This window comes from Dermacentor variabilis, chromosome 1 (assembly GCF_050947875.1).
Source record: "Dermacentor variabilis isolate Ectoservices chromosome 1, ASM5094787v1, whole genome shotgun sequence".
Classification (NCBI taxonomy): domain Eukaryota; kingdom Metazoa; phylum Arthropoda; class Arachnida; order Ixodida; family Ixodidae; genus Dermacentor; species Dermacentor variabilis.
The window spans coordinates 228,371,636-228,398,997 of NC_134568.1; the positions used below are offsets into that span (position 1 = coordinate 228,371,636).

General features: G+C 45.9%; 1 protein-coding gene and 1 pseudogene across 4 annotated transcripts in view; both read left to right on the top strand.

Moving 5' to 3' along the window:
* LOC142558269 (ras-specific guanine nucleotide-releasing factor RalGPS1-like) overlaps positions 1-27,362 on the top strand; it is an 81,786-nt gene that overhangs the window by 32,858 nt on the left and 21,566 nt on the right. For all 4 annotated transcript variants that reach the window (XM_075670430.1, XM_075670436.1, XM_075670441.1 and 1 more), the window contains 2 exons: positions 15,559-15,705; positions 17,307-17,339. In XM_075670430.1, the coding sequence (XP_075526545.1) occupies positions 15,559-15,705; positions 17,307-17,339 (180 nt within the window). The remainder of the gene's footprint in view (positions 1-15,558; positions 15,706-17,306; positions 17,340-27,362) is intronic.
* LOC142574589 (uncharacterized) lies at positions 9,113-11,416 on the top strand (annotated as a pseudogene).

A 27,362-nucleotide genomic window follows, 5' to 3' on the forward strand; every position in this document is an offset into this window, starting at 1 on the left:
TTGCACACAGGTGGAAACTGGAATCAAACACATAAGAACTGATTTTACTGTCTTCCATGTCGATGGCGCGAACGTTTCATGTTGACGGCGTAAAATAATCGGTTATGCTTCGCTGCTGTGTCTTCCTTAACCGAAGGACGGCCTTCTCGGCAACAACAGCTATCTCAAGCCCATCTGCACCGTCTTCGTGGCCACCGAAGTAGTGGCACAGCAGGTCCACCGCATCCAGCACCTGGGACAATGTCGGTACGCCGTAAGCACAGGGTGGAGTGTCGTTGTCCCCTGCGGCACCTTGATCGTTGCTTCTTTCGTGCTCCTGGGCAGCAAGCACAAAGTCGTCGTCTGTCAGCTCCTCCGTTGCCAGAACGTCGGCATCCACACTCACGTAGTCGCAGAAGGTTTCACCTTCACACGCGACACCAGCATCGTAGAGCACCCTCCATTACGCTAAAGCTTCGTCTGATACAGCAGCACCACTAGGTAAGGCTATTTGGTCCATTGAGTCGTCTGTGTCTGGGTTGCTTTCGTTGGCAGCAAATGATGCACGTTGAAAGCAGTTGGCGATGGTGCTGGCTGTCACATCCATCCATGCCGCATTAAGCATCTCTATTGCCATATACAAATCGACCTTCGTGCCCTGGATCAACTGCACGCAACGGATGGAGTGGCTTGGCTGCTTGGCCAGCTTGGCTTAGCTTGGAGCGTTTCCGAATGATGACGGGCCACCGCGGGAGATTTGAACTGCCGCATCGGAGGGCTGCAACGCGTCACGCAATTTAAGAAATCTATATGTTGTGTACAAAGTGGCTTGTTAGGTTGCAATTTTGGAATGAAGATTTTTCATTATATCCGTTGATCAATGCATCTTTTTTCGTTAAAACGAAATTTTAAACACATGGGTTTCTATGGGGACTTTCAAGGGGAATTACAATTCTTTCGTTATATCCATTACTATTTCGTTCTAAGCCGTTTTGCTATAACGAGATATAAGTGTATAGCAAAAATTATGCTTACATCCAACAAAAATAGCAGCAACTCCCGATATATAGAACGTTATGCGGCGGAAAAGTGCCTCCAGAAGTTGGCTTTCCATCCACCTAACCAACCGCTCCATCCAACCGCTCTCCCTGTTGTGACCGCGCTGCCTCGGACGAGCCGTCGACACCCCCCTGCAAAAAATTATCCTGGCCCGCTCGCTGCACTTGCTCAGACAGCCAATCAGGGGCTCTTGTGCCCTTTTCGTGCAAGATGGTGAAGGTGCGAGTTGTCTCGCTGCTTTTTTGGTTCATTGTGTGTGCGCCTTGTGGGCCTTCTCCTGCAGTGTTGCCGTGATGATTCATCTTGGGTACTAGGCGTGAAAACACAGATGACACAAGGAAAAAGACACAAGGAAAAAAAAAAAAAGGCGCTCTGTCCCGTCTCCTTCCTTGTGTCGTGTGTGTTTTCGCGCCTAGTACCCAAGATGAATTGGTGACCAACTCGCCCAACAAGACGTCCTTTTTGCCGTGATTAAGCGGCAGAATTCGCCTTTCGTCTTGCAGCTCGAAATCATAAATCAGGTCAAACGCGGTGAGAAGTTGGACGTCCCCACAGCATGCAAGATTCCGAAGAGCACTCTCAGCACGATCTTGAAGAATAAGGGGGAGGTTAGGGTTAAAGTGGCCAAACTCGCAACCCGGTGCCCATGGCGCCCGACATGTACGCGTGGCCATGTACGAGTGGTTCATCCAAAATTGCTTCAGCCGTGCCGGCTTCCGTGTGCTCAGTGATGACTGTCAATTCTGATGAATGCGACGAAGCTGTTGCCGGTGTTGCCGAAGTTTGGACCGAGCTGTCAGAATTTCCAGAAGCTGTTGATGAATCAACAATGGACGAGTTTGTGAGTGGATATGATGGTGTCGCAACCACGGGAGAGCCCGAAAACTAAGACTACATTGCCGCCATCGTACCGACCACAAGTGAAAGTGGGCATAATGAGGAAAGCAACGACGGTCCTTTGCCCTCATCCTCTGAAGTGATTGGTGTGCCCGCACTAGTCCGGTGCTTCTGCGCGAATGCGGAAAGTTGTGGCCTCAGCTGCTCAGACTCCTTAGACAATGTGGAGAAGTGTGCATCGCAGGCAATGAAATTGCCCAAGCAGAAGAAAATGCAGGACTATTGCATGCGAAACTAAGCTAGTTCCATCAATAAAGTGATTTTATAAGTGGTATGTGCTTTTATGACATCCAATTATTTAGCAGGCTTACACCGAATTATGCTCTACATCGAACTGATAGGCATTTTTTTGCGAGTTCAATACAGCCGAACACGGCTGTAAGATCGGCTGTCTGCTATCGCGGACAGCCAATTTTTTATGCGAACACCCCCTGTCACACTTTGGCCTCCGCAACCGCAACCCACGGGCTGCCCTGCTTCCAGCTTTGATCTCCCCGCTAACCCTTGGGTGCCCTAAAAATCCTGCGCCACCTGCTTTATTATAACCTCAGGTGCTCTCCTGAGGCCTCTGTTTGCCGGTTACATGTGCCCTCCTGGAGCAGTGCTTGTAAAAAATCTAATCTATCGTCTCAACGAAAAAAAACGACCTGCAACTTATACAACACCAGTCACAACCTTGCCCCTTCATACACAGCAATCACCAAATGGGGAGTCCATGCCCACTGCCTCACCGCGCGGGGCAGCCAGCAGCGGAGCGTAAACAAACTTGATCGCACTCTGCAATGCCGGCATGTCTAGGGTACAAACGCATACAACACTTGCTAAGAAACCTCCGTAGTGCCTAGGCAGGGTCATATATCTGACAGCCATAGCCACCATCGTGGCAATGCTAGGGTTAGCTGCTTCGACATTCGCTATTAAGGTTCTGGCCATTCGGTGCTGTGTTTTTCATTGAAAGAATTTGCCGCTGTCAGTAATGGCACCGACTCCGCCTCTATAATCCCCGTGATTGGCTTCAAAGCTTAGAAAGCATGGCGCTTTGCATAATACCAGTTCCCGAAAGGCAGCTTCGCCTCAGCACAGTGATGTTACGCGGTGAAGCGCACGTGAAGTATTGCGGTGAAGCTTAACAAGTGGGGTAAGGGGCCCAGTATGTACATCTTGAAGGGGCAGCGCAAAAAGACGATGACAGAAGGCAGGAACACACAGGACAGCGCTTAAGTCACAACTAACTTTATTTGAAGGCATACACACACTTATGTACACAACCCATAGCCACGTGCTCTCCCATCTATGGCGTCATTATCAGTGCGCAGGCAAAAAACATGCAAAACCATTTAATCTAATGCTACGCTATGAGGCGGCTTAAAAATTCAAATTCACTATCATGCAAATTTAACGATGGCATGCTTACACAATGCGACCCTTTTTTCCTGATATAGAAGGCCTCAATAATCTCCCTCGTAGTCCGATTTTTATGCGCGGACAGTATTGTGGTGTTTTTATATGTTTGAGTGCACCCATGCTCAGAGCAATGCTGCGCGACATGCGAGTAGGCATTACCCGTTAGTGAGCGCCTATGTTCAGACAATCTAATATTGAGGCAACGACCTGTTTGACCGATGTATACGTGACCGCAGGAAAATGGAAGCTCATAAACAACTCCCATTCTACAGTGCACAAACGGGGAAGTATGCTTAACAGTACAGCCTTTCCCAGCATGAGTGGAGACAGCCTGGGCCAATTTCCTATCGATCTTACCACAAATTTTGATCACCTTGTTAGGGGCAGAAAAAACAACCTTTATACCAAATCTGCCTGCTACATTCCCGAGACTGTGTGATAGTTTATGCACATATGGAATTACAACCAGTTTTTTCTTGTCGGCAGGCTCTGGATTGTTCATTCTTGTGTGTGTTCCTAATTTTACACGCTTAACAAGCTTCTGTACTTTCATGCGGATAGCATCCTCTCGAAAACCTGCCGCTCTCAAACGCTCCAATTGTTTTAAGAAACTCTCAGATGTCTTGTGAAAACACGATTTCGAAAGTGCGGAAAATAGAACCGAAAACGCAATGCCGTTTTTTACCACCTTGGAATGTGCGGAGTGAAAATTTAAAATTGGTTTTTCTGACCTTGGGCAGTACATCCAGCACTTCCCCGTTTGTGCACTGTAGAATGGGAGTTGTTTACGAGCTTCCATTTTCCTGCGGTCACGTATACATCGGTCAAACAGGTCGTTGCCTCAATATTAGATTGTCTGAACATAGGCGCTCACTAACGGGTAATGCCTACTCGCATGTCGCGCAGCATTGCTCTGAGCATGGGTGCACTCCAATATATAAAAAGACCACAATACTTTCCGCGCATAAAAATCAGACTACGAGGGAGATTATTGAGGCCTTCTATATCAGGAAAAAAGGGTCGCATTGTGTAAGCATGCCATCGTTAAATTTGCATGATAGTGAAGTTGAATTTTTAAGCCACCTCATTGCGTAGCATTACATTAAATGGTTTTGCATGTTTTTTGCCTGCGCACTGATAATGACGCCATAGATGGGAGAGCACGTGGCTATGGGTTGTGTACATAAGTGTGTGTATGCCTTCAAATAAAGTTAGTTGTGACTTAAGCGCTGTCCTGTGTGTTCCTGCCTTCTGTCATCGTCTTTTTGCGCTGCCCCTTCAAGATGTTCAACCAGTACCAACTCGCCCAAATGTCGATCCGACCCAGTATGTATTCCTTAATTGCACACACGTTCACCTGCCACTTCCGGTCCCAGTACGAGCACGGATATGACTAATAAGTGTACTGACAGGCCTTCAGAGCTTTTCCAGATGTGCCTGTGGCAGTTTGAGAAGTAAAAGACATGTATTCATTTTTTTGGACGTTTTTGTGGCCTCTAAGGAGTCCGAAAAATCGCAAGTTGACTGTACAACAGACCAAGAAGATGCTTCAATTGGTCCGCGGGGTGAATGCGTGGTGGACAGAGGACGAGAACACAAAGGACCTACGCATTGAGGAATGAACGGAAAATGAAGTGTGCCGCCGCTTCTGTGGAGGAGCTTGATCTCAAAAAGCAAAGTGTTGGCTGACGCCGAGATGCAGGTGACCCTCATCCAAACCAATATAAACTCTAGAAAGCAGTGAAATGCAACACTGAGGCGCTGCATGCGGGCTGGGAGTATGTCAGGACAGTTGAGGTTGACTTTCCAGCTGCTGAGAAAATCTCACTTCTGACAAAGTTCGAGCCTAATATCAATGATCTTGCTATCACTTGACAGAAATAGCTTATTTTTGAAAATATTTGCTTCTGTATGCATCTCTTTTTATTCGTATTTGAAATGTTCGATTCTATCTACAATGGGCTTTATCATTTTTCTTTTTTGAAGATATTTTATTTTCTGTGCATTTTACTGTCTCGTACCTCCTGTTTTCTATTTTGAATAAAATAAACACTACTCCTTACTATTCAAACTGGATTAAGCTTTTCTTATTTTTTAATATGGTTACGTGAGACAGATAGCATCGGCCGGTGTGGTGTCAGCCTGTCTTGACATAAAATAAAGTTCTGTATCACACAGGGAAAACCTAGAAAACTCTGGGAATTTGAAAATATCAACTTGGTAGCCACCCTGATTTTACATTACTGTCCTGACATTCGTTGAGTTTTTTGGCTTTTTTAAATATTCGAGGATTTCTGTGTTTCTGTGGATTTTATGTCCACTGCCGGATGAAGGCCTCTCCCTATGATCTCCAATTACCCCTGTCTTGCGACAACCAATTCCAGCTAGTGCCTGCAAATTCCTTAATTTCATCACCCCACCTAGCCTTCTGCCATCCTCAACTGTGCTTCCCTTCTCTTGGCACCCATTCTGTAACCCTAATGGTCCACTAAATATCTAACCTACGCAATAGATGACCTGCCCAGCTCCATTTCTTTCTCTTAGTGTCAATTAGAATATCGGCTATCCCTGTTTTCTCTCTGATCCACACCGCTCTCTTCCTGTCTCTTAATGTTATGTCTAACATTCTTCGTTCCATTGCTCTTTGCGCGATTCTTAACTTATTTTCGAGCTTCTTTGTCAGTCTCAAAATTTCTGCCCCATATGTTAGCACCGGCAGAATGCATTGATTGTACACCTTTCTTTTTAATGGTAATGGTAAACTTCCAGTCAGGATCTGACAATGTCAGCCGAATGCGCTCCAACCCATTTTTATTCTTCTGTAAATTTCCTTCTCATGATCAGGGTCCCCTGTGAGTAATTGACCTAGGTAAACATACCGTATTTACTCGCATAATGATCTCACTTGCGTAATGATTGCACCCCTGAATTTTGTCATCAAAATTAAATTTTTTTTATTTCCCGTGTAATGATCGCACCCCAAACTTGCTGCAGCGATATGTCGTGTGCCAAGTCTAGCTAATATTGATCGTGCTTACCATCTGTCGAATGATACGCGAATGACTCTTCAAGACAAACCAAGCGGTCTGCACGCACCAAAAATTCTTAAGTAAATGCGTCATTTCATTACTTTCATCACTTTCTGCACTTCCATGACAAAAAGAGGTACAAACAAACTTGCCTTTATTATGTGTAGGCTTTATAATGGTTGTGGTCAACAACAACAAAAAAAGGCACCTTTCGATTCTTCTCATCTGCACTCGTGGGCAGGCAACAAATCTTGAGCGGAAACGATAGTATCCACGTTTACACTGATACATTAAAAGTGTACCCTATACATACGCCGACGCTTGTAACACAGCTAACATATTTACCCACCCTTAGCGGAAACGTGCCGTATTAGGATACTAGTAGTGAAGACAGACACCGCAGTTTCCGCAGCATGCCGGCCGTGTGTTTCTATGTCACTGGCAGCTAAGTGCGCCCATCCGTTTCTGTCCCCTCGAAGTGGACATGGCTACGTTATTGCCGCAAACTTGCCTATATTAACAATATTATTAATTACTGATATGGAAGAAACTGTTTCAATGCATGTAATGTACTCACGAGAAGAAAAAAAATCTCGTTCGGCTTGTTTGGCTTGCTCCGCCAGCCGCCATTTTTGTTTAGGTGTCCCGCAGCAAACGCGGGACGAAAAAAAAATTTTTTTTTTCTTTTCATGGGAAATTTAACCCACCTAATGATCGCACCCCTGATTTTGCGTCAATTTTTGGGACAAGAAAGTGCGATCATTATGCGAGTAAATACGGTACTCCTTCACAGACTCTATAGACTGACTGGCAATCCTGAACTCTGGTTCCCTTGCCTGTCTGTTGTTCATTATCTTTGTCTTCTGCATATTAATCTTCTACCCCACTCTTATACTCTCTCTGTTAAGGTGCTCAATCATTTGTTGTAACTCGTCCCCAGTGATCTGCAAACCGAAGGTTGCTGAGATGTTCACCGTTGATCCTTACCCCTAAGCCACCCCATTTAATAGCTTGAACACTTCTTCCAAGCACGCAGTGAATAGCATTGGAGAGATTGCGTCTCCTTGTCTGACCCCTTTCTTTATAGGTATCGTCCTACTTTTCTTGCAGAGAATTAAGGTAGCTGTGGAATCTCTGTAGATACTTTCGAAGATATTAACGTAAGTGTCCTGTACTCCTTGATTATGTAATGCCTCTATGACTGCTGGTATCTCTACTGAATGAAATTCTTTTTCATAATCTATGAAAGCCATATAGAGAGGCTGATTGTACTCTGTGGATTTCTTGATTACCTGATTGATGACATGGAAGTAATCCATTGTAGAGTATCCCTTCCTGAAACCCGCCTGTTCCTTTGGCTGACTAAAGTCTAGTGTTGCCCTTATTCTATTGGAGATTATTTTGTTGAATATTTTATATACTACTGGGAGTAAGCTAACGGGCCTATAATTTTTAAATTCCTTAATGTCTCCCTTTTGTGGACTGGTATAATGTTGGCATTCTTCCAGTTCTCTGGGACCCCTGAACTCGTTTGACAGTTCGTATAAAGGGCCGCTAGTTTTGCAAGCATTATGTCTCCACCATCTTTGATTAAATCGACTGGTAGTCTATCTTCTCCTGAGCCCCATTTCATGTCTTGCAAGGCCCTTCTAACTTCATCGCTAGGTATAGAAGGAGCCTCTGTAACCTGTTCATTACTACTTTAAAGGAGGTATTGTGGCTGCTTTGGGTACTTTACAGGTCAGTATAGAATTCTTTCGCTGTTTTTACTATATCTTTGAGATTGCTGATGAGATTATTTATTATATTATGATATATTACCCTGGCTATCTTTCAGAGCATACATCTTGGTTTGTCCGACGCTTAGTTTCCTTCTTACTGTTTCCAGACTGCGTCCATTTTTTACTGCTTTCTCAGTCTTTCTCATGTTATAATTTCGAATATCCCTTATTTTCTCCTTGTTGATTAGTTTTGACAGTTCTACGAATTCTGTCTGATCACTTGTGTTGGACACTTTCATTCTTTGTAGTTTCTGTATTAGGTCGATTGTTACTTGGGAGAGCTTACCTATTGGTTGCCTTGGTGCCTTACCTCCCACTTCAGTTGCTGGTTCTGAAGCCAGCCTAGTTACGGTTTCATTCATTGCCTCTATGTCATCTTCATCTCTGTGTTCTAAGGCTGCATATTTGTTTGCAAGTGTACCCTTTACCCTGTATACCCTTTAAGGGGGGACGCGGCTTTCGCATAGCGAAAAATGACCGAAAAACCGATTTTTCGAAAATCACATTTTCAGTTTTTATAGCCCTTTCTCTACCTGATTCCAAAATATCTTCCCAGAAAACCGATTAGAAGTGCTTTAAAAAATTTGTTGTGTCAGCCATGGTGACGAGAAGTTTTGCGGAAATCGCAAAAAGATGGTGTTTTTCAAGCCACAATATCTCCGTAACGGCGCAACCGAGTGCCGCCGTCTTGGTCACAACAAAAAGAGCATTTCTTCAACTTTAAATCTGCCACCTTCCCGGCCTCCTCCGAGCGAAAACAAACGCAGAAAAAGCAAAAGTTTCGAGGTCTCGCGGAGGTTCCTGATTGGCGGCGTGTGCCACGTGACAGCGGCGCGCGGCCCTGTTGGTCTCCGGAGCGGTTGCCCCTAGCAACGGCAGGCGAAGTGCCGCGTGTCGTCTGCTCTTCCCGCAGCTATCTCCATCACCCGTATCACGAGCCTGTCCATAGCTTCGGTAGCGGCTCCGAAGCTCCGTGGCGTAGCTTCGCGTTGTATCTCGGCTATGATCATGGATAGGCGACGGCGCAAGAAGTACAAAACTTTGCATCAATTTGGCAGCCGTAAGCGCAAGTCTCCGATGCCCAAAAGTAAAGCGTCCTCAACAGCTTCCAGTGCTGATTCTGCTGATGTTCAGTGCGGCGCTGACATCGTGGACACGCAGCAGCAGTTCCCTCAAGGTATGAATGCCTCGGACCCGCAACAAAGCACCTTGCGCGCCGACGTCTCGGACCCGCGCCGACGTCTTGGACCCGCACCAACGTCTCGGACCCGCAACGATGCTCCTCGCGTGCAGACGACTCAGACCCGCGACCAAGCACTTCAGGCGCCGATGTCTCGGACCCGCGACCAAGCACTTCAGGCGCCAACGTCTCGGACCCGCGACCATGCACTTCAGGCGCCGACGACTCGGACCCGCGACCAAGCACTTCACATGCCGACGACTTGGACCCGCGACCAAGCACTTCACATGCCGACGACTTGGACCCGCGACCAAGCACTTCACACGCCGACGACTCGGACCCGCGACCAAGCACCTCGCGCGTGAATGAAACGTCGAGATTTGGCAGTACCAATTCAGGCTCACTTGGAACCGCATTACATATCGATAGAAGCTTCTCGTGGGCGAGCTGAGACAATGCAAGCATCACTCAGTTCTGGTTTGGCGTCCGAGGGAAAAATGAAGCTCACAGGTGAGAGTGGAGGTTGTGCCTATGTGGAGCTGGCGGATGAGTTTTTGGTTGTGCAGGTCACAGCATTGAATGCTTTGCACAAGAATGCCTTGTGCCAAGAATGCTCTCAGCCGGGACTGACTGTTCATTTGGGAATAAGGCATGGATTGGCTGCACGAATGCTACTGACCTGCAATGCCTGTGGCATTGTTGCAAGTGAATGGTCATCGCAGCGAGTAGAGGGTGGTAAGGCTTTTTTGACGGGAATATGCGTGCAATGCAAACAATTAAAACGACCGGCTGAGGGGCAACTGCACTGACTGACTTTTGGTCAGTAATGAAAGTTTCACACAGGGGCTTGCACCATAAGACATTCCAAAGACATCTGAAATCAAAATTCAGGCCTGCTGGTGAGATTGCTGCGGCAAGTCTCTTTTCTGATGCTGTGGCAGCCGTGAGGAAAGTTTACAGCGAAATGGACCTGGCATTCACAAAAAATGTGACGGTAGTCTACGACGAGATATGGATGACACGCGGTCATGCATCCCATATTGGTGTGGGCACAATAATTGAATTTTACACTGGTCTGGTGCTTGACTGCGTTGTGCTCTCGAACAGATTCCATGGATGCATGCTTGGGCCGAAAGAAAACGATGAAGGCTACAGTGAATGGAAAGAGAATCACGTGTGCCAAAAGAACACTGATGCAAACTCAAGCCGAATGGAGGTCGAGGCAGTGTTGATCATGTTCAGAAGGTCACTGGAAAGGAGTGACCTCCGCTACACATCCATTGTTTGTGATGGGGATAGCCGTACTTTCCAGGCCCTTTGTGAAGACAAGGCTTATGGCTTCATTACATTCAACAAAGATGTCTGTATCAATCACGTGAAAAAGAGGATGGGTACAGCCCTGCGAACACTTGTCTTAAAAAGCAGAAGAAGTAAACCAATTGGAGGGGAGGGTGGCCTGATCCAAGACCTAATCAAAAAGCTCACCAATTATTATGGCATGGCCATACGTAACAATATTGAAGTAGATGATATGCAAAGGGCCATAATGGCAACCTTCTATCATATCACTTCAACAGATAAAGACCCTCATCATGAGCTCTGCCCTCCAGGAACCCTGAGCTGGTGCAGACACCGGGCTGCAGAAGCCGAAGGTAAAGCTCCGCCAGAACATAAGTACAAATTGGCAACACATGTTTCAGCTGTGTTGCTGCCTGTGTATCAATGCCTCTCGGATCCTCAGCTACTCAGCCGTTGCCAAGGCAAGAAGACTCAGAATGCAGCCGAGAGTCTCCACTCTGTCATTTGGTCAATTCTACCAAAAGAGCAAAATGCTTCATTGATTGCAGCGGAAACAGCTGTCAATGAGGCAGTCTGCAAGTACAATGTCGGAACGCTTCGTGCATACAGACAGTTTTATGCCTCACTTGGCTTGAAGCCAGAAAAGCATTCCCTTCAAAGAGCTGCAGAAAAGGATGCCCTACGAAAAAAAAAAAAGGCATCTAAAAAACATCAGATGAAAGGCCACATGCCCAAGAAGCCCCCGCTGTGCTAAGGACACCAAGGAATACAATCCTGGTGCGTTTTAGAAGAGTGGAGGCAAGGCAAAACTTTGAAGGCCTTTTTCTCAAAACTGTGTTTTTGCCTTTCTGCTCAGTTTGCGGAGCTGATTCCTTTTTTACTGTTTGGCCTATTCTTACTCTGTTTTTTTTTTCTTGTTTCTTGGGCTACAGTGCAGGTCGTGACATTCTTGCTTTTAGGCCTGAACGTTTTATAAATTTACGATGTGGCTATTCGTTGACACCGAAAGTGTGCTTGATACGAAGGCAACATAAAAAATGACACTCCAAAATATTTGTGTTGAAAAAAAAAAAAGCAAGAATGTCACGACCTTCAGCTTGCATTTAGCTATGCAGTCAGTACTTAACAAGCCTTCTATCACGTTTTTTAACTTCCCCAGGCTCTTCACAATGTTCGAGTTTGAAACATTCTGCTGAATCAAATTTAACGAAGTGTTCTCAAGGTATCACTCTGAAACTTTTATGGAAGCATCAGGGAGACATTCTAAACATTTGTGCCAATTTTCATCAAAATCCATGAAGAAATAAGGAAGTTGATTTTCAAAGCCACGTCCCCCCTTAAGGCTGTCAGCGATCACCACGCCCTGTGCTGTCTTGCCAACCTCAAGGATCCTTCAGGCACACTAGCCCGTTGGAGCCTGCACTTACAAGAGTACGACATTACAGTTTTCTACTGATCTGGAAGGAAGCACAGCGATGCTGACTGTTTGCCACGTGCACCACTCCCTACTGCATCATCGGACCCTGACCATGACTTACCATTTGTTGGCGTTATCGACGCCATAAAGATGGCTGAGCACCAGTGCGCTGACCCTGAGCCGCTGCCGCTGATCGAGCACCTTCAAGGAGTTGAAGGTATTTTACCCCACTCGCTCATACGTGGCTTATCGTCGTACTATTTGCACAACAACGTCCTTTACAGGAAAAACTGTGGAAGCAGTCCAAATACGTACCTCCTTGTTGTGCCGTCGGCAATGCGCCAAGACATTTTGCAAGCCTGCCATGATGAGTCATGCGCGGGACACCTGGGATTCACTAAGACATTAGCAAGGATACGACAGAAGTATTACTGACCCTGGCTTTTTTCTTCTGTGCAACGGTACGTGAAGACCTGCCGTGTTTGTCAGTGCCGCAAAAACCGGCTGGCTTTCTCCACCCTGTGGACCCTCCTTAACCCTTTCGCTGTCGGACCTTTCTGGCCGTGACGCACCCCCAGTGTCGGCTTGGTTTCAGGGAACGAGCATAACAGGGAATGAACATAGCAATTTATTTTTGATTATGATTGGTATACAAATAACATAGTCAATGCAATATACACATTTCAGTGTTCTGCAGCTGTTGTTAGTAAACATTATCATCATCATCAGCCTGACTATAAAATCCATTCAACATCCGAATCTGACGATGTGGAACCCTCTTCCTCGCATGCGACTCTGTCCGAGTCTGAATCTGAGCTCGGCTCGTATTCTGAATCGGAATTGAGCCACCGCTCCAATGAGCAGACGAAGGTCTCGTGCGCTCAGCCATCCGAAAGTAACCGCGCGCAGGGAGGAGTATGCACTTTCAGTCGCCCGCACAATGGAGAGAAATGGGACGTTGCGTGATCAAGAAGACAGAGGGAGATGGAAAAAGGCTAAACAAAGTTCGAAGGGCTTTACGTTTACTGCTGCAAGTCGGAAGCGAGGGTGCGGCGAGAGAGCGAAAGCAGCAATTGAGTCACTCTTTTCGGAGAGGCAACGGCCTGTGTGCCTGAACTTGACGTGCCGTAGCAGACACACCAACAGAAGAAAAATAAAAACCTTCAAACCAGCGGAGATGGCAGAACAACCCTTGAACCCATAACCACACTCGCGCGACGCATGATCCAGCGAACGCGGAGCCACCGCGCCACTCAGCAAAGAGAAAGTGGCGAGTGGCAGTCACACCGTACTCTTCAATACATGTACTAACACAGGTTGGAGCGAATATACGAACCTGTAGAAAGAGTCAACAGATGGCGTGGCCAATCCAGGAGCGCCAGCTTTGCGCTCAGGCGCGAAATTTTGGACGCACGATAGAGAATGCACCGGTACGTCAGTGACACTGTGGGGGGAAGCGCGATGACGTACCGGTACGTCCGTGACAGCGAAAGGGTTAAGCACCGTTCCAACAAATGGGAATGGATCTACTTGGGCCATTCCGAGTGACCTCTTTGCACAACAAATGAATAGTCGCTACCAACTTCTTAACCCGGTACACCGAAACCGAAGCTATTCCGCAAGCAAACTCTTATGAAGTGGCCAAGTTCTTTGTACGCCACATTGTCCTACAACATGGTGCACCGTCTGTTCTCATCACTGACCGCGGTACAGCATCTACAGCCGAACTTATGCAGGACGTTCTCCAGCTGACGCATTGCTCTCACCGCAAGAACACTGCGTATCACCCTCAAACCAACGGATTAACCGAAAGTCTGAACAGAACGCTATGCTCTCTTTGTATATCGACGTAGAGCACAAGACGTGGGACGAGATTTTACCCTATGTGACCTTCGCGTATAACACTGCTGTACAGGAACTACACAGTTTACGCCGTTTGAACTTGTATACGGGCGCCACGTCATGTCAACACTTGACGTCATGCTACCTCTGGCTGATAATAGCCCGACCAGCGAACACACGGAAGAGTTTGTACAAAGAGCCTAAGAAGCATGCCAGCTTGCTAGGCATCCTATCCCGAGCCAACAGCATACTGACACCCTTTGATACAACCAGGGTCGATGCGACATCCATTACAATACTGGCGCCTTCGTGTGGGTCTGGATGCCCATCTCTCGCCGTGTACTCTCGAAAAAGTTGCTCCGCCAGTATTTCGACCCCTACTAGGTTATACGCCGCCTCAGTGATGTGACCTACAAAGTCGTCCCCTGCAGTTCTCACCCCGGTTCGCTCCGTCGTCGTCCTCGTGGTGAAGTTGTTCATGTAGTGCGCATGAAACCATGCTATGCGTATACGTGAACGCCGAGATGCACCTGAGGAGCTCCATTTCTTGTTGTCGCTGAAAGAAAATTTTTACGCGACCGAGACAGTCTCTTTTTGCATGGGGGGCAATTGACACAATGATGTGGGGCTCCTGCACTGCGGGACGGCGCGCGCAAAGGTCGGCGCCTTGAAAGACAATGAAGCGCGTAAGCTGCACATTCTTCTTCTGGCCCTCCATTAAAGAGAAGGGTCTATTTTATGAGACTCCGTCTTCAATCTACGTTACAATACCATGACTGCTTTAAGCTACAGTGAATGCTTCTGCAATCAGTTAGACATTGTTTGTACACTTCGATCGGGAAAGCTATTGACGTCCCTTTTGCTGCCGCACTTGCGATACTTGCAATTTAGCAGTTGCGAATACATGCTCGTGATCTACGGGAGTACAAAGGAAAACATGCAAAAATGAATATAAGTGCAAATGTAGAAGAAATAAATGGACACAAACTACTACCTTTTTTACTTGATGAATATCTGTATGTGAACTTTGCAACTGCTGTTGCTACGTTTGTGTTTTACTTATTGTTTGCATGATACTGCAAACCTTATCACTTTTCTCTCTTCCTTTTGCATGACTTTTTTTTTTTTTTTTGAGAGGGAGGGGGTAGGGTTCTCTCTAGAAAGTTAGCGTAAGGCATGTCAGTAGAGTCAGTCTAAACCACTTTCGTATATCTCAAATGCCTGAAAACATTTGAATTATCCACTGTATACGCGTTTTGCTGATCGCAGCAGGACAGATATGCAATCTTTATCAGAAAGAAGAGCAACCCAAGGGCTATCACACTTACTGCATAGTGTAAACATAGCATTGTAATCTATGTCAACTGGCTATTGACTGTTCCGTAGCAATATCATTGGCAAATAGAGACACCCCTAAATATATGTAAAAATATATTTACAAAGTGTCTTTTTTGTGCTTACGAGTAGTATATTTTAATAGGTGCTTCGGATGAAGTATTTATTTGTTTTGAGCTATTTTTGGACAAGAAATGCTGCATATCTGGGCATGTTATGAAAACCTTACCCTGTTTTTGGTCTGAGTACACCTGGTCCCACCGATTCTTGACGTCATTGTTCATTATTCTTGATGTTTACATTGTTTTGACCTGGAACTGAATTTGCTCTGTGTAGAGAGTCTCTGCGTCTGGAACCCCCTGGGCGACAAGCAAGCTTGACACTGCTGGCACCGCCATCAGAACCCAGTCCACCTTCAGGAAGTGCCAACAGGCCTCCTCGCTTCATTCCTGGTCATAGAAAAGCTCGCAGCTTAGGAACTAAGTAAGTGTCTTAAAGCCAAAACTGGACTGGCAGCCTGAAGAGCTGCTCCTTGCTACATCAGTGATGATGATGAGGCATGTAAAGGGGATAGGAGAGAAATTTTGGGACAGTGTGTTCAACTAAGATGATTAGATTAGGTGCCGCACATGCTGAAAAGAATGGCATCCCAAAATCAATCATTTTCACAACCTGATCCTCACTTCCTCCAATGGCATAAACAGACGCTCACCCTTTGTGACTACTGCTGTTATCATGTTTTAAGTAGTGATGGTGTTGTGTTGTCAAATGATAGCATTACAAATTCAGGTAAGGGTGGCAGTGAAGAAAAAGTCGTGTTTCAATTTTAAATTCTGTTGGTAAACTTCAAAATAGAGAAATGTTACAAGTTCCTGTGGTAAAGACACATTCTTTATAATACTTGAGCTGCACTGTACTGCAGTGTGTATCACAAATTTAAGGCCAGGAGTTAACCCTTTGAGGGTCAATTTTTTTCGCCATATGCGACCGCCCAGGGTCGATTTTTTTTATTGCACATTCCAATTCTTCTTAGGGACTTATTTCGAAAAAAACTTAACGTAATTTTTCTAGGGTGACCGTAAAGTGAGAAAAAAATCTTTTGCATTGGTATATATGCACTCTTCATTCATGAATAACAACAATAAAAAAGGAAATAAACTTATCAGAATTAAAAATTTCATGCATTTTTATGCACATAGTTCAAGGCTTTAAAAATCTGCACACGAGAATATTTCGCAAGTCTCAAATGTTCCTGCTCTTACACTAATACGTACGTCCATAGTGTAATCGAACTGCGTAAGTGCGCGCACTCAAGAAAACTGTTTGGTTGTGTGCCCATCAAAAAAAGCAACATGTGTGACAAACTTCCGCTAATCTTCATCTTATCACCAACCAACTAGGGCAATTAGTTTTCGCGAGTCTTAAAAAAAAAAAAGGAAAGAAACGGAAATGCATGCACGGCAGAATCCTTCCTATGCGCACCCCTGTGAGCACTAAATGAGCGAGAAACAAACGGTCGCCCTTTGAGCGGTTAGTAACGAGATAGCCATCACTTTTGGAAGCGCAAAAAGCCAAAACCGCCCGCAAAACAAAATCGAAACGGCCGCCCACACACGCGCGTGCCAATGCGCGAGCGGTAGTATATAGACGCGCGGGAGCAAACTAGCGCTAAAACAAACCATGCAATGAAAACCGAGAGAGGGAGGCGCGTGAAAAAAATTCCCTGTATCCCCACATAGTGGCAGCACATGACAGAAAAGAAAAAGTTAGGAAATTGGCGCTCTTTTTAAATGTACAGAGGGCGCCGTAAATATACGGCATCGACCATTTTCGGACCTGTTCATGGTGCCGTATATTTACGTCATTGACTGTCAAAGGGTTAACTAGTTCTTAAAATTGGGCAGGTGCTAAGTAAAAGTGCAGACAGGTGTGGTATGTACCTTGTCGCAGAGTTGCATTGCCTTTTATTCACCAGTTTTCTGAAATGTACCAATAACAATACTTATTTCATTTTGCTGGATAGACTTGTACTTCTTTGCAGCCATTGAAAGTTGTGTGATGACTGCCTTCTGTTTTTCTTGCAGTGTGTTGCTGAGTGGCCCATCAACCACAAGCAAGTAAGTGGTCTAATAAAAAGTATCAGCAGTGTGACTGCGAATTGGTGGTGCTTCTGTGATTTCAAGAAAAAAAACCAAAGCACTTTCTGGCTTACTGAATTTAGTTTAAGTTAACAAAGAAACTGCATAATATAACGGACAAAGCCAGTGACTTGATCGGGTTTGCTGTTAAATCATTTGTTGCTTGCCAGAGAAACAGCATGTGAGCGAAGGCTCACATGCTACATACAATATAATGCATGGGCCAAGCCCTTCCTTATCTGCCTGTTGTTTTATTGATTGATTACCTGCCGTGGTTGCTTAGTTTCTTTCGCGTTACGCTGCTAAGCTCTATGTCGCAGTATCAAATCCCAGCCGCGGCAGCTGCATTTCGATGCGGGCCCATGTACTGTGCATTGGGTACACGTTAAAGAACCCCAAGTGGCTGAAATTAATCCAGAGTCCCCTACTATGGTGTGCCTCATATCAGATTGTAGTTTTAGCACGTAAAATCCCAGAATTTTTATTGATTGCCGAGGCCATTTGCAGGCAATCATTGACATATTTTTGGTTATCCTAAATGGATCAAGTAAGTTGTGTTCACATTTCTATTTCTCCAGTGCACCATATTGCTAATCATTCTGCTGTACTCTTTTTCTTTCTTCAATAAATAAGTAAATCTCAATTGATAAATCAGTCTTTATTATTAGGTTTCGAGAAGATAGAATTCATATACAGTAAACTCTCAGTTGTACGAACGTCGGTTTATCGAATATTTCAGAATAACGAACTTTTTAAAAATCCCCGGCAGTTTTCTTATAGATTCTATGCAAAAATGTTTCACTTAAACGAATTTCGGAACAGTCAATATTTCAGTTTAACGAACTCGCTCAGAGGACCAAGGCTTGCACTGCAGTGCACTGCAGGTGCAACCGATGCCCGCCTCCATCAAACCGCCACTCCAGCGGCAATGTAACGTTGCTGGCGCTAGAGCGCCCCTGGGGCAAAGCGGCGGCGCCGAAAACGAATGGCAACGAGATTGCCCGCACAATACGAGCAAGCACGTAATCTCGAAGGCCATGAACAAAGTAACATCGCTGACGCTTACAACGCTGCCAGAGCAAAGCGGCGATCTGTCACACCACAAACCACGTGGTGTGTGTTTTTTTCCGACCGGCTAGTCGTGGCATGGTTGTCGTCTCTTTCTTTCCAGTCTCATCGGTTCCGCGTGTGCACACAAACGACCCACGTGGTGTGTTTTTCATTGATATGTACAATTTCCATTTCACACATTTCTAATACTATGGATGCCATGTCTTTTGCTCCATGAATTGCACTTCAAACTTTTGACTCTGTATTCCATGTCTTATGTTGGTCTAGTGAATATTCAGTTTAGTGAACTTTCAGTTAAGTGAACTATTTCCTTCGGTCCCTTGAAGTTCACTCAAGTGAGAGTTCACTGTACTATGTATATACGCTGTGGGGATGCGTGACTCTCACGCGTCCCCTGATATCTTGTTTTCCCGCATAGCTCCCATCTCCTGCAGTGCGGCTTCGCCGCGTGGCCTAGTGCCGGCGGCGGTCCGTGTAATTGAAGCGCAGTGCGAGAGATGGCGCGAGTGTTGCGCTGCTAATGCCGCCTCACGGCAGGGTTACTTGGGGGTGCAGGGGAGAACACGTTCTCTCTTGGGTTACGGGCCGGCGAGCGCCGCGGACGTCCTGCGTGGCCGCCTTCGAACGCGCCACCGTTTGCGTGACCGTACAAGCGAACGACCAGGCGTTGGGATCCAGCATGGGGCGAACATATTAGCTCGCTATCCGGTCGCGGTGAGTCGGACTTCCTAGATTTGTGGTGCGCCCATCAGGATGTTTTGTGGATAGCAGCTCGGCTAGCAGGCATTGACCTATGAAAGGTGCAATAAATGCCCTTGTGATTGTTTGCACTACTGTGTTGTCGTTCCTTTGTCCCTAGAGCATGGGTGTGAGAACCCCACAACACACGTAGATCTCGTAGTGACTGTACTGTGACCCTCGATGAATTTAGTAAATTACATGAAATAGAATAATGCAGCATAGAAGAAAGCAAAGTTACGACTATGCAAACAACATAAAAAATGAAGCATGAACACATGAACATAGAAGTCGCATAAAGCAACAGTGAACCAATATATAATACAACAAATTATAGAAGCATGAAATTATGTACAATAATCCCTCGTTATAACAGTCAGTGGGAAGGCGAAAAAAATTCGTTATAAGCAGTAATTTGATATAAGCGACCACTTGAGAAAAGCTAAAGCAGTCGAGCTTTAATTGCGCCACAACTGCAAGAAAGTCAAAATACAATGTATTCAGTGAAGCAAAACTTTATTCAGGTGCAAAAAAGGCAGTGAGCTTTGGCTGTTTCAAGTTCTTACCAGGCGCGAGCAACCCCTGCTATAATTTCACCAAGCATTGCACGAGGCCACGATCGCCGCCCATGCATTTAACCTTATTTTGCAGCAGGCATAGGTACTCCTGTATCTGTACCATACTGCACTTCACATGGCTTTTCATCCTTGTCAACAGTATCAATTAGTATCTCCGCATCCATCGCTGGGTCGGCCAACGCGAATGTCTCGAAGTTGCCATCTACCTCTTGGCCAGCAATTTTATGAACAGCCTCGTACAGATCGCTGCAAGTCCAGTCATTGTCAAGCTGGGCATTGTCAGGGTTGCTGACGATGGCACGGGAAAAGCCGGCATGTGCAAAGCAGTTAGCAACCTTCGAAGGTGCGAATTCTTTCCATGAAAAGTTCAGCAAAAGGATCACACCAAGAAAATCAGTGTTGTACCTCTTGCTAGCATCATGCGCTGTGAGCATGTGCTGCATTCAACCTTATTTTGCAGCAGGCGTAGGCACCCCCGTATGTGTACCATACTGTACTTCACATGGCTCTTCGTCCTTGTCGGGGCCACTAACAGTATCAATTAGTATCTCTGTATCCGTCGCTGGGGCGACCACGGGAGCAGCAGCGTCGGCCAACGCGAATGTCTCGAAGTTGCCTTCTACCTCTTGGCCAGCAATTTTATCAACAGCCTCGTACAGATCGCTGCAAGTCCAGTCATCGTCAAGCTGGGCATTGTCAAGGTCGCCGACGATGGCGCGGGAAAAGCCGGCATGCGCAAAGCAGTTAGCAAATTTCGAAGGTGCGAATTCTTTCCTTGAAAAGTTCAGCTAAAGGATCACACCAAGCAAATAAATGTTGTACCTCTTGCTGGCATCATACGCTGTGAGCATGTGCTGCAAAAGAGCCTTGCAGTACAGCTTCCGGGTCGTCTCAATGATGCCCTGATCCATCGGTTGCATTGCCGCAGTCGTGCATGCAGGCAAAAATTCCACAGCGATCGCCTTGAGGTTGTTGATCCTCCCGTGACTTGGATAATTGTGAGTTATGAAAAGCACTTGCCGATTCTTAGCGTCAGACCGTTCAACAAGAAGGTGTACATATTCTTCAAAAATAGCAGCAGTCAACCATGCTCGCTTGTTACTTCTGTAAATGCTTTCCTTGGGAATAGTTGCAATTTGGAACCACTGTGGCTTCTCTATGTTCCCCAGTGTCAACAAGGGAAGCTTGTCCTCCCTTGTTGCATTGGCACCAAGCAGCACCATGACATGCTCCTTGCTCTGTTTTCCTCCGGATGAGGATCTGCCAGCAACACTGAACGTGCGATTTGGTAGCATCTTGTATAAAAATGCAGCCTCATCTAGGTTGTAGATGTTTTTGTCTTCATACTTTTCAAGTAGAGCTTGGAGCCAGTGTGAACGCCCTACGTCTATACACTGTCACGGTTCACGGCTGTGCTTTCGCCAACGATTGACTTCAAGGTCACGCAGTGTCATTTCTTGAGCCGCGCAAGCCAGCCATTGCTGCACTTGAAATCTTTATGGCCTGTTTGGAGGGCAAGAACTTTGCCTTTTGCAGTAAGTGCAGGTCATATACAGGGAGATTTGCACTCCTGGCGTTCTTCAGCCACTGTAGAAGTCCACTTTCCACTTCAGGGTATTCGAATTGCGATTCCTCTTTCTCTTTGCCGAGAAGCTCTTTTCAAAGCAATCCAGCACAGCTTCCTTGTTTTTTAATGCAGTTGATAAAGCAGACGGCGGTATACTGAATTCCTTCACGACGTCAGTTTTCTGCCGGCCGCCTTTTTCCACTTCTTTTATCAGCAGAACCTTCTGCTCCAAAGTCAGACACTTTCACCTAGAGACTGATGGAGCCATTTATCACTGTATATCACAAAAGCACACCGAATAACACACAATCGCATGGCCTGCAGCACAGATCCAAATACCCGCGCTGTTGGCACCAAAATGACTGAATGCAGCGAGCAACGCAGAAGACAGAAGCTTCAAAATGTTGTCGGGGCATCTTGCTTTCCTCGTCAGTGCGCGCTGGTGTTGGCGACGGTTGCAATGGTGGGCTTGGCATCGGCTTCACGTATAGCGAAAGAAAGGCAATCTGAGTTGTGGAGACCAAGAAGCAGGAACCCGTGGAAGGGCACCTGTTGGTGGAAGAGTGTGCTTGGGAGGGCAGGCCGGAAGAGGGCAGCTTGGAAGGAGCAGCGACGTCGAAACTGGCAGCAAGGAGGTGAGAAGGTTGACATGAAGGCAAGTGAGAGGAGTGACTGGCGTCCAAACGGCTTGCAGACTGGAGAGCGAAGGAGGAGGAGAAGGCAGTGGCCGCTTGTATAGGCGAGGGTGCGGATGTCACGGAGGACTATGAGAGTATCGTGCTGGAAGGCGTCACAAATGCCGTGGCTCGAGTCTGAGGTTGTGTTTGTTGTGCTCAAAAAACAATTAGCCGCTCATTGTGGGTATGCAGCGCCATCGTTAAAACTGAACGGTTTTGCAGTAGTGGCTTCGCATGATCACTGGCCAATTTTTTCCTGAGGTGTGCAGCTGTGAAGTTTGCAAAACGATAGTTTTTCGGCACACTGTCGTCGACAACACTGGGCTAATCTATGGTTCGAGGGTTGGTGTTTGCACTCCGTCGCGTCCGCGCCATTGACAAATGTCTAGGAACAAAATTCAATGACCCTACCAGGCATTTAGACCATTTGTCTAAAGTCAGATGGTGCGAATCTAGCATGACCAGCTTGAGAAAAGCGGCAGGGGAACACCAGCTTGCACTAACCCACCATGTGGCTAGCCTGACTCGCCGCTGGCGACGCTTGGATTTTTCATGTTTTTGGCAAGTTACCGGTTGATTTGCAACGTCAAAAGTGCAACGAAGCTAGGGGCGGCGCTTTATTGCGATGCAGGCCCATTATGGCGAGCATCGAGCAAATTTCTAGACCGACTTCCCCAAAGTCGTTTTCCTGTTTTGTTAACGTAGCTGCTCGCGTTGAACACGTCACTTATAATTGGACGGACACTTCTTTTGTCCTTTTCAGCACGTTTCAGCACCAGAAGTGCTCTTTAGAGGGGTAACACTTTGCTCATTGAGCGCACCCCATGGAATACTACGGTGCAAGTCTGCCCGCGGTCTTTTCGGCATCTTAGAGACCGCGCTTTTTTGGCATTGCAAAGCTTCAGGAAAATTTTATTTTCATGTGGATTCTATCGCGGGGGTCACCAGCAATGCGATTGCGACCGAGATGAACGGTTCGGGCACTCTGCACCATGTAATTTGACTGCTTTCGTTCACTCCGCAGTAAACAGTTGGGAGCACTCGGCACTTGCTTTGTACCTGTTAACTAGTTAACTAGGCGGTATTGGTCATGGGTTTGGTACTTTTGTGGCCTGTTCAGAGCCTGCATGAGACTAATTCGTCATCAGTATTAATTTGACCCTGCATGTGCAAAAGGGTCAGCGAGGCCTCCGCTCGCAACTTTGTTCTGGCGGGTCAAGCTCTTCTTGTGCTTTGAGTAATGTGGCTTAAAATGCATGCATTTGGGTCAGGACCGGAAGAAATTTCGAATAAAGCAACATTTCAAGAAGTGAGTTCGTTATAACGATGGATTACTGTATTTAATAAATAACTTTAAAGAGTTCCTGAGTACTGTTAAATGAAGAAGTAATATTAATCTGTAATATAATGTACTTAGATTTCTTCAATTTCACTTTGTATACACCCTGCTAAGGTCCTGGAAACAGGACTGCAGTATCAATAAAGAAATAAATAAATAAATAAATAAATAAATAAATAAATGTATATGGCAAGTTATTCCATAGGTTGAATATTGTGAAGACTGAGGCAGATTGGCTGAAGTTAGAGCCATAGAAGGCAGAAAAATATTTGTTAGTAGCAGATCTGGTACAATTTATGTGTTTAATGACAGATTAGAATAATGAACTCGTAAGTTGATTTTATTATTTGCTTTTATATTAAGATGACAAGGTTATAATGAAATAGGTAAGTTATACGGGGTGTTTTATTTAGACAATACAGATTTTCTATCAAAAGGCTATAAGTGTAGCAAACGTGGCATTTTTGTCGATGGGTTCCTAGGCAAGGCGAAGATACTTTGCTGCTAATAATGTGAGCTTCAGAAGACTGATTAAAAAAATTATTCACTTCTTTATTAGTGCCATAGGGGCAGTTGCATAAATGGCGAATTTGAGGGCAGTCACATTTTAGTGCACCCTCATTTTTTTTTAAATCCTGAAAGTCGCACCTGATTCAAGATATTTATCATCAAATTTCAACGGTAAATTCAGGCAATACAGAAACCGAGCACCACGGGAGTGCAGAATAGGCGACCTCGCTATCATACCAGAATGAAATGCCCTGTGACGACAAGTGCAAGGAAGTTGAAAACTGAACGTCTTGGCCAGTTGTGGCAGCTACTGATACAGCACGCTTTGCCTGGCAAGCTTGTGCGACTGTATGTTGGGTCAGAATTCAAACTTTGTCCCTCACTTCCTTACGGGGCCTTGCTGTCTGGCGCAGAGTGGGAGGTGCTCAATCTCTATATTGCCGCGGTTAAGCTTCGAAATTTGGTGGTGAATATATTGAATTAGGTGTGATATCCAAAATGTCTAAAAGATAAGTGTGCATGAAAATGTCACTGCTTCCAGATGAACTGTCTAGACAACTGCCCCCAAGGCAATAACAAAAAGTTAATTAATTAATATTTGTTAATTAGCCTTCTGAAGCTCAGGTTATTAGTGGCAAAGTATGTCCGCCTCGCCTAGGAACTCATCTGCAAGGATTCCACGGTTGCTGCACTCATTACTTTTTCTAAAAAAATCTGTATTGTAAGGAAAACACTTTGTATGTTCAAGATATTGCTCATCATCATCATCATCAGGCTGTTTTATGTCGACTGCAGGACGAAGGCCTCTCTGTGGTCTCCAATTGCCGTAAAAACCCGCATATAATACGAACCCGCATATAGTACGAGGTGAAATTTTTGGGACGCGAAATGGAAAAAAAAAGTTTTATCCACATATAATACGAATTAGGAAAACTTGAGGAAAACATTTATTTAAATTGCACTCCGCACTTCAATCACTGTCTTCCTCAGCTGCGCTCTCTTCGGATAGTTCTTTGTCGGTCATATCTTCCCAGAGGTACTCATCCTCTGTGCCATCGAGCGTGTTCTAGATGTCGCACTTCTTGAATGCGCGATGCACAAGGTCCTCTGGTATGCTCGCCCATTCGTCCGCAATCCACTTACATAGCGCGGCTGGCAAAGCCCGCTTCAGCTGCCAGGTCGGTGTCACTGCAGGCTCACCTGAGCGCATCCAGTCTGCGTAACACCGCTTGACCGCGTCCTCGAACGGCTTGTTCACGCAAACATCTAAAGGCTGCAGCTGAGACGTCATCCCACCCGGGATCACCACGAGTTCAGTGCCAGATTCACGAAACAGCCTCTTCACTGAGTTGGCCAAATGACAACAAAATGGGTCCAGCACGAGGATGGATTGGAACGACAACAGTGTGCCGGGCCACCTACACCAGATGGCCTTTATCCGTCGAGCATAGGATTCTTGTTCACACAGCCTTTCTCACGGCATCTCACGACCACATTTTTTGGCAGCTCCTCACCTTTAGGCACTGTCTTGCGCTTGAAGACGACATAGGGCGGAAGCTTGCGTCCGTCTGCCGTGCATGACAACATGGCGGTAACTCGTGTTTTCTCGTTGCCAGTGGACTGGACATAAACTTGTTTAGAGCCCTTTTCGTGCACGGTGAGGGGCAATGGCATGTCCAGATGAACCGGCATTTGGTCAGCATTGCCGATTTGCCCTAGCTGGAAGTTCTTGAACTTGCGCAGCAAAATAATGTGGAAGAGCCACAAGCAGCTCTTCGAACGATTCGGGCGGCTTTTGCGAAATCGAAGTTCGGCGGCGTAAGGAAAAACCAGCACGGCACATGTAGCGATAAATCCAGTGCTTGCTCGCTTTGAAGACGGAGTTCGGTAGCCCCTTTTCTCTTGCAAGCTCCTTAGCTTTTGCCTGCATAAGCTCCAAGCTCACAGCTAGATGCGCGGCTCACTGTTGGCATTCGAACTCCGTCAGGGCGAGTTCAATTTCCGGGAATGTCCCACTCTTCGGGCCGCGAAAGCTTCTTTGCATTCTGCTGCTCGTGAAAAAGGCTTCCTTGTGTTGACACAATCCATGCGCGAATGCTTCCCTCATTTACACCAAACTGCCTCCCAGCCGCTCTGTTGCCGATGTCCTGTGTGGCTAAAATAACCTTTCTCTTGAAAGCAGCTGAGTACTGTTTTCGTGGTCCGAACATCTTAGTCCTTCAATGCGGAATAAAAAAGATGCACGCGAAGCATGGTTTGCACGTGTGCTGCCAAGGTGTGCACTCAACAATAAAGAAACGATGCTGTAGTTATGCAGCAATAACGAAACCAAGCCGTAACCATGCAGCAATAAGGAAGCCAAGCCGTAGCCACGCAGCAATAACAAAGTCAAGCCATAGCCACACAGCAATAACGAAACCAAAACTTCTGGCCCAATTTTCTGACTGAACTTTTTGTTCGGATCTGCATATAGTACGAGGCGAAAATTTGGGATGCTAATAATAGGAAAAAAACCTTGTGTTATATGCAGGTTTTTACGGTACCCCTGTCCTGCTCCAACCGATTCCAACTAGCACCTGCGAATCTCTTAATTTCATCGCTCCACCTAGTCTTATGCCGTCCTCGACTGCGTTTCCCTTCTCTTGGTACCCATTCTGTAACCCTAATGGTCCAACGGTTATCTAACCGGTGCATTACATGACCTTCCCAGCTCCATCTTTTTCTCATGATGTCAATTAGAATATCGTCTATACCCGTTTGCGCTCTGATACAAACCGCTCTCTTTCTGTCTCTTAACGTTATGCCTAGCATTCTTCGTTCCATCACTCTTTGCGCTGTCCTTAACTTGTTCTCAAGTTTCTTTGTCAGTCTCCAAGTCTCTGCCCCATCTGTCAGCACTGGTAAAATGCACTGATTCTACACCTTCCTTTTTAATGGTAATGGTAAGCTTCCAGTCAGGAGCTGACAATCTCTGCTGTATGCGATCCAACCCATTTTTATTCTTCTATGAATTTCCTTCTCATGATCAGGGTTCCCTGTGATTAATTGACCTAGGTAAACGTACTCCTTCACAGACTCTAGAAGATCACTGGCGATCTTGAACTCTTTTTCCCTTGCACGGCTATTCATCATTATCTTTGTCTTCTGCATATTAATCTTCAACCCAACTCTTACACTCTCTCTGTTAAGGTCCTCAATCATTTGTTGTAACTCTTCTGCAGTGTTGCCCAATAGAACAATGTCATCGGCATACCGAAGGTTGCTGAGATATTCACCATCGATCCTTACTCCTAAGCCTTCTCAGTTTAATAGCGTGAATACTTCTTCCAAGCACGGAGTGAATAGCATTGGAGGTATTGTGTCTCCTTATCTGACGCCTTTCTTTATAGGTATCTTCCTACACGTGTAGAATTAGGGTGACTGTGGAATCTCTGTGGGTATTTTCCAAGGTATTTACGTAAGTGGTCTGTACTCCTTGATTACGCAACGTCTCTATGACTGGTGGTCTCTCTACTGAATCAA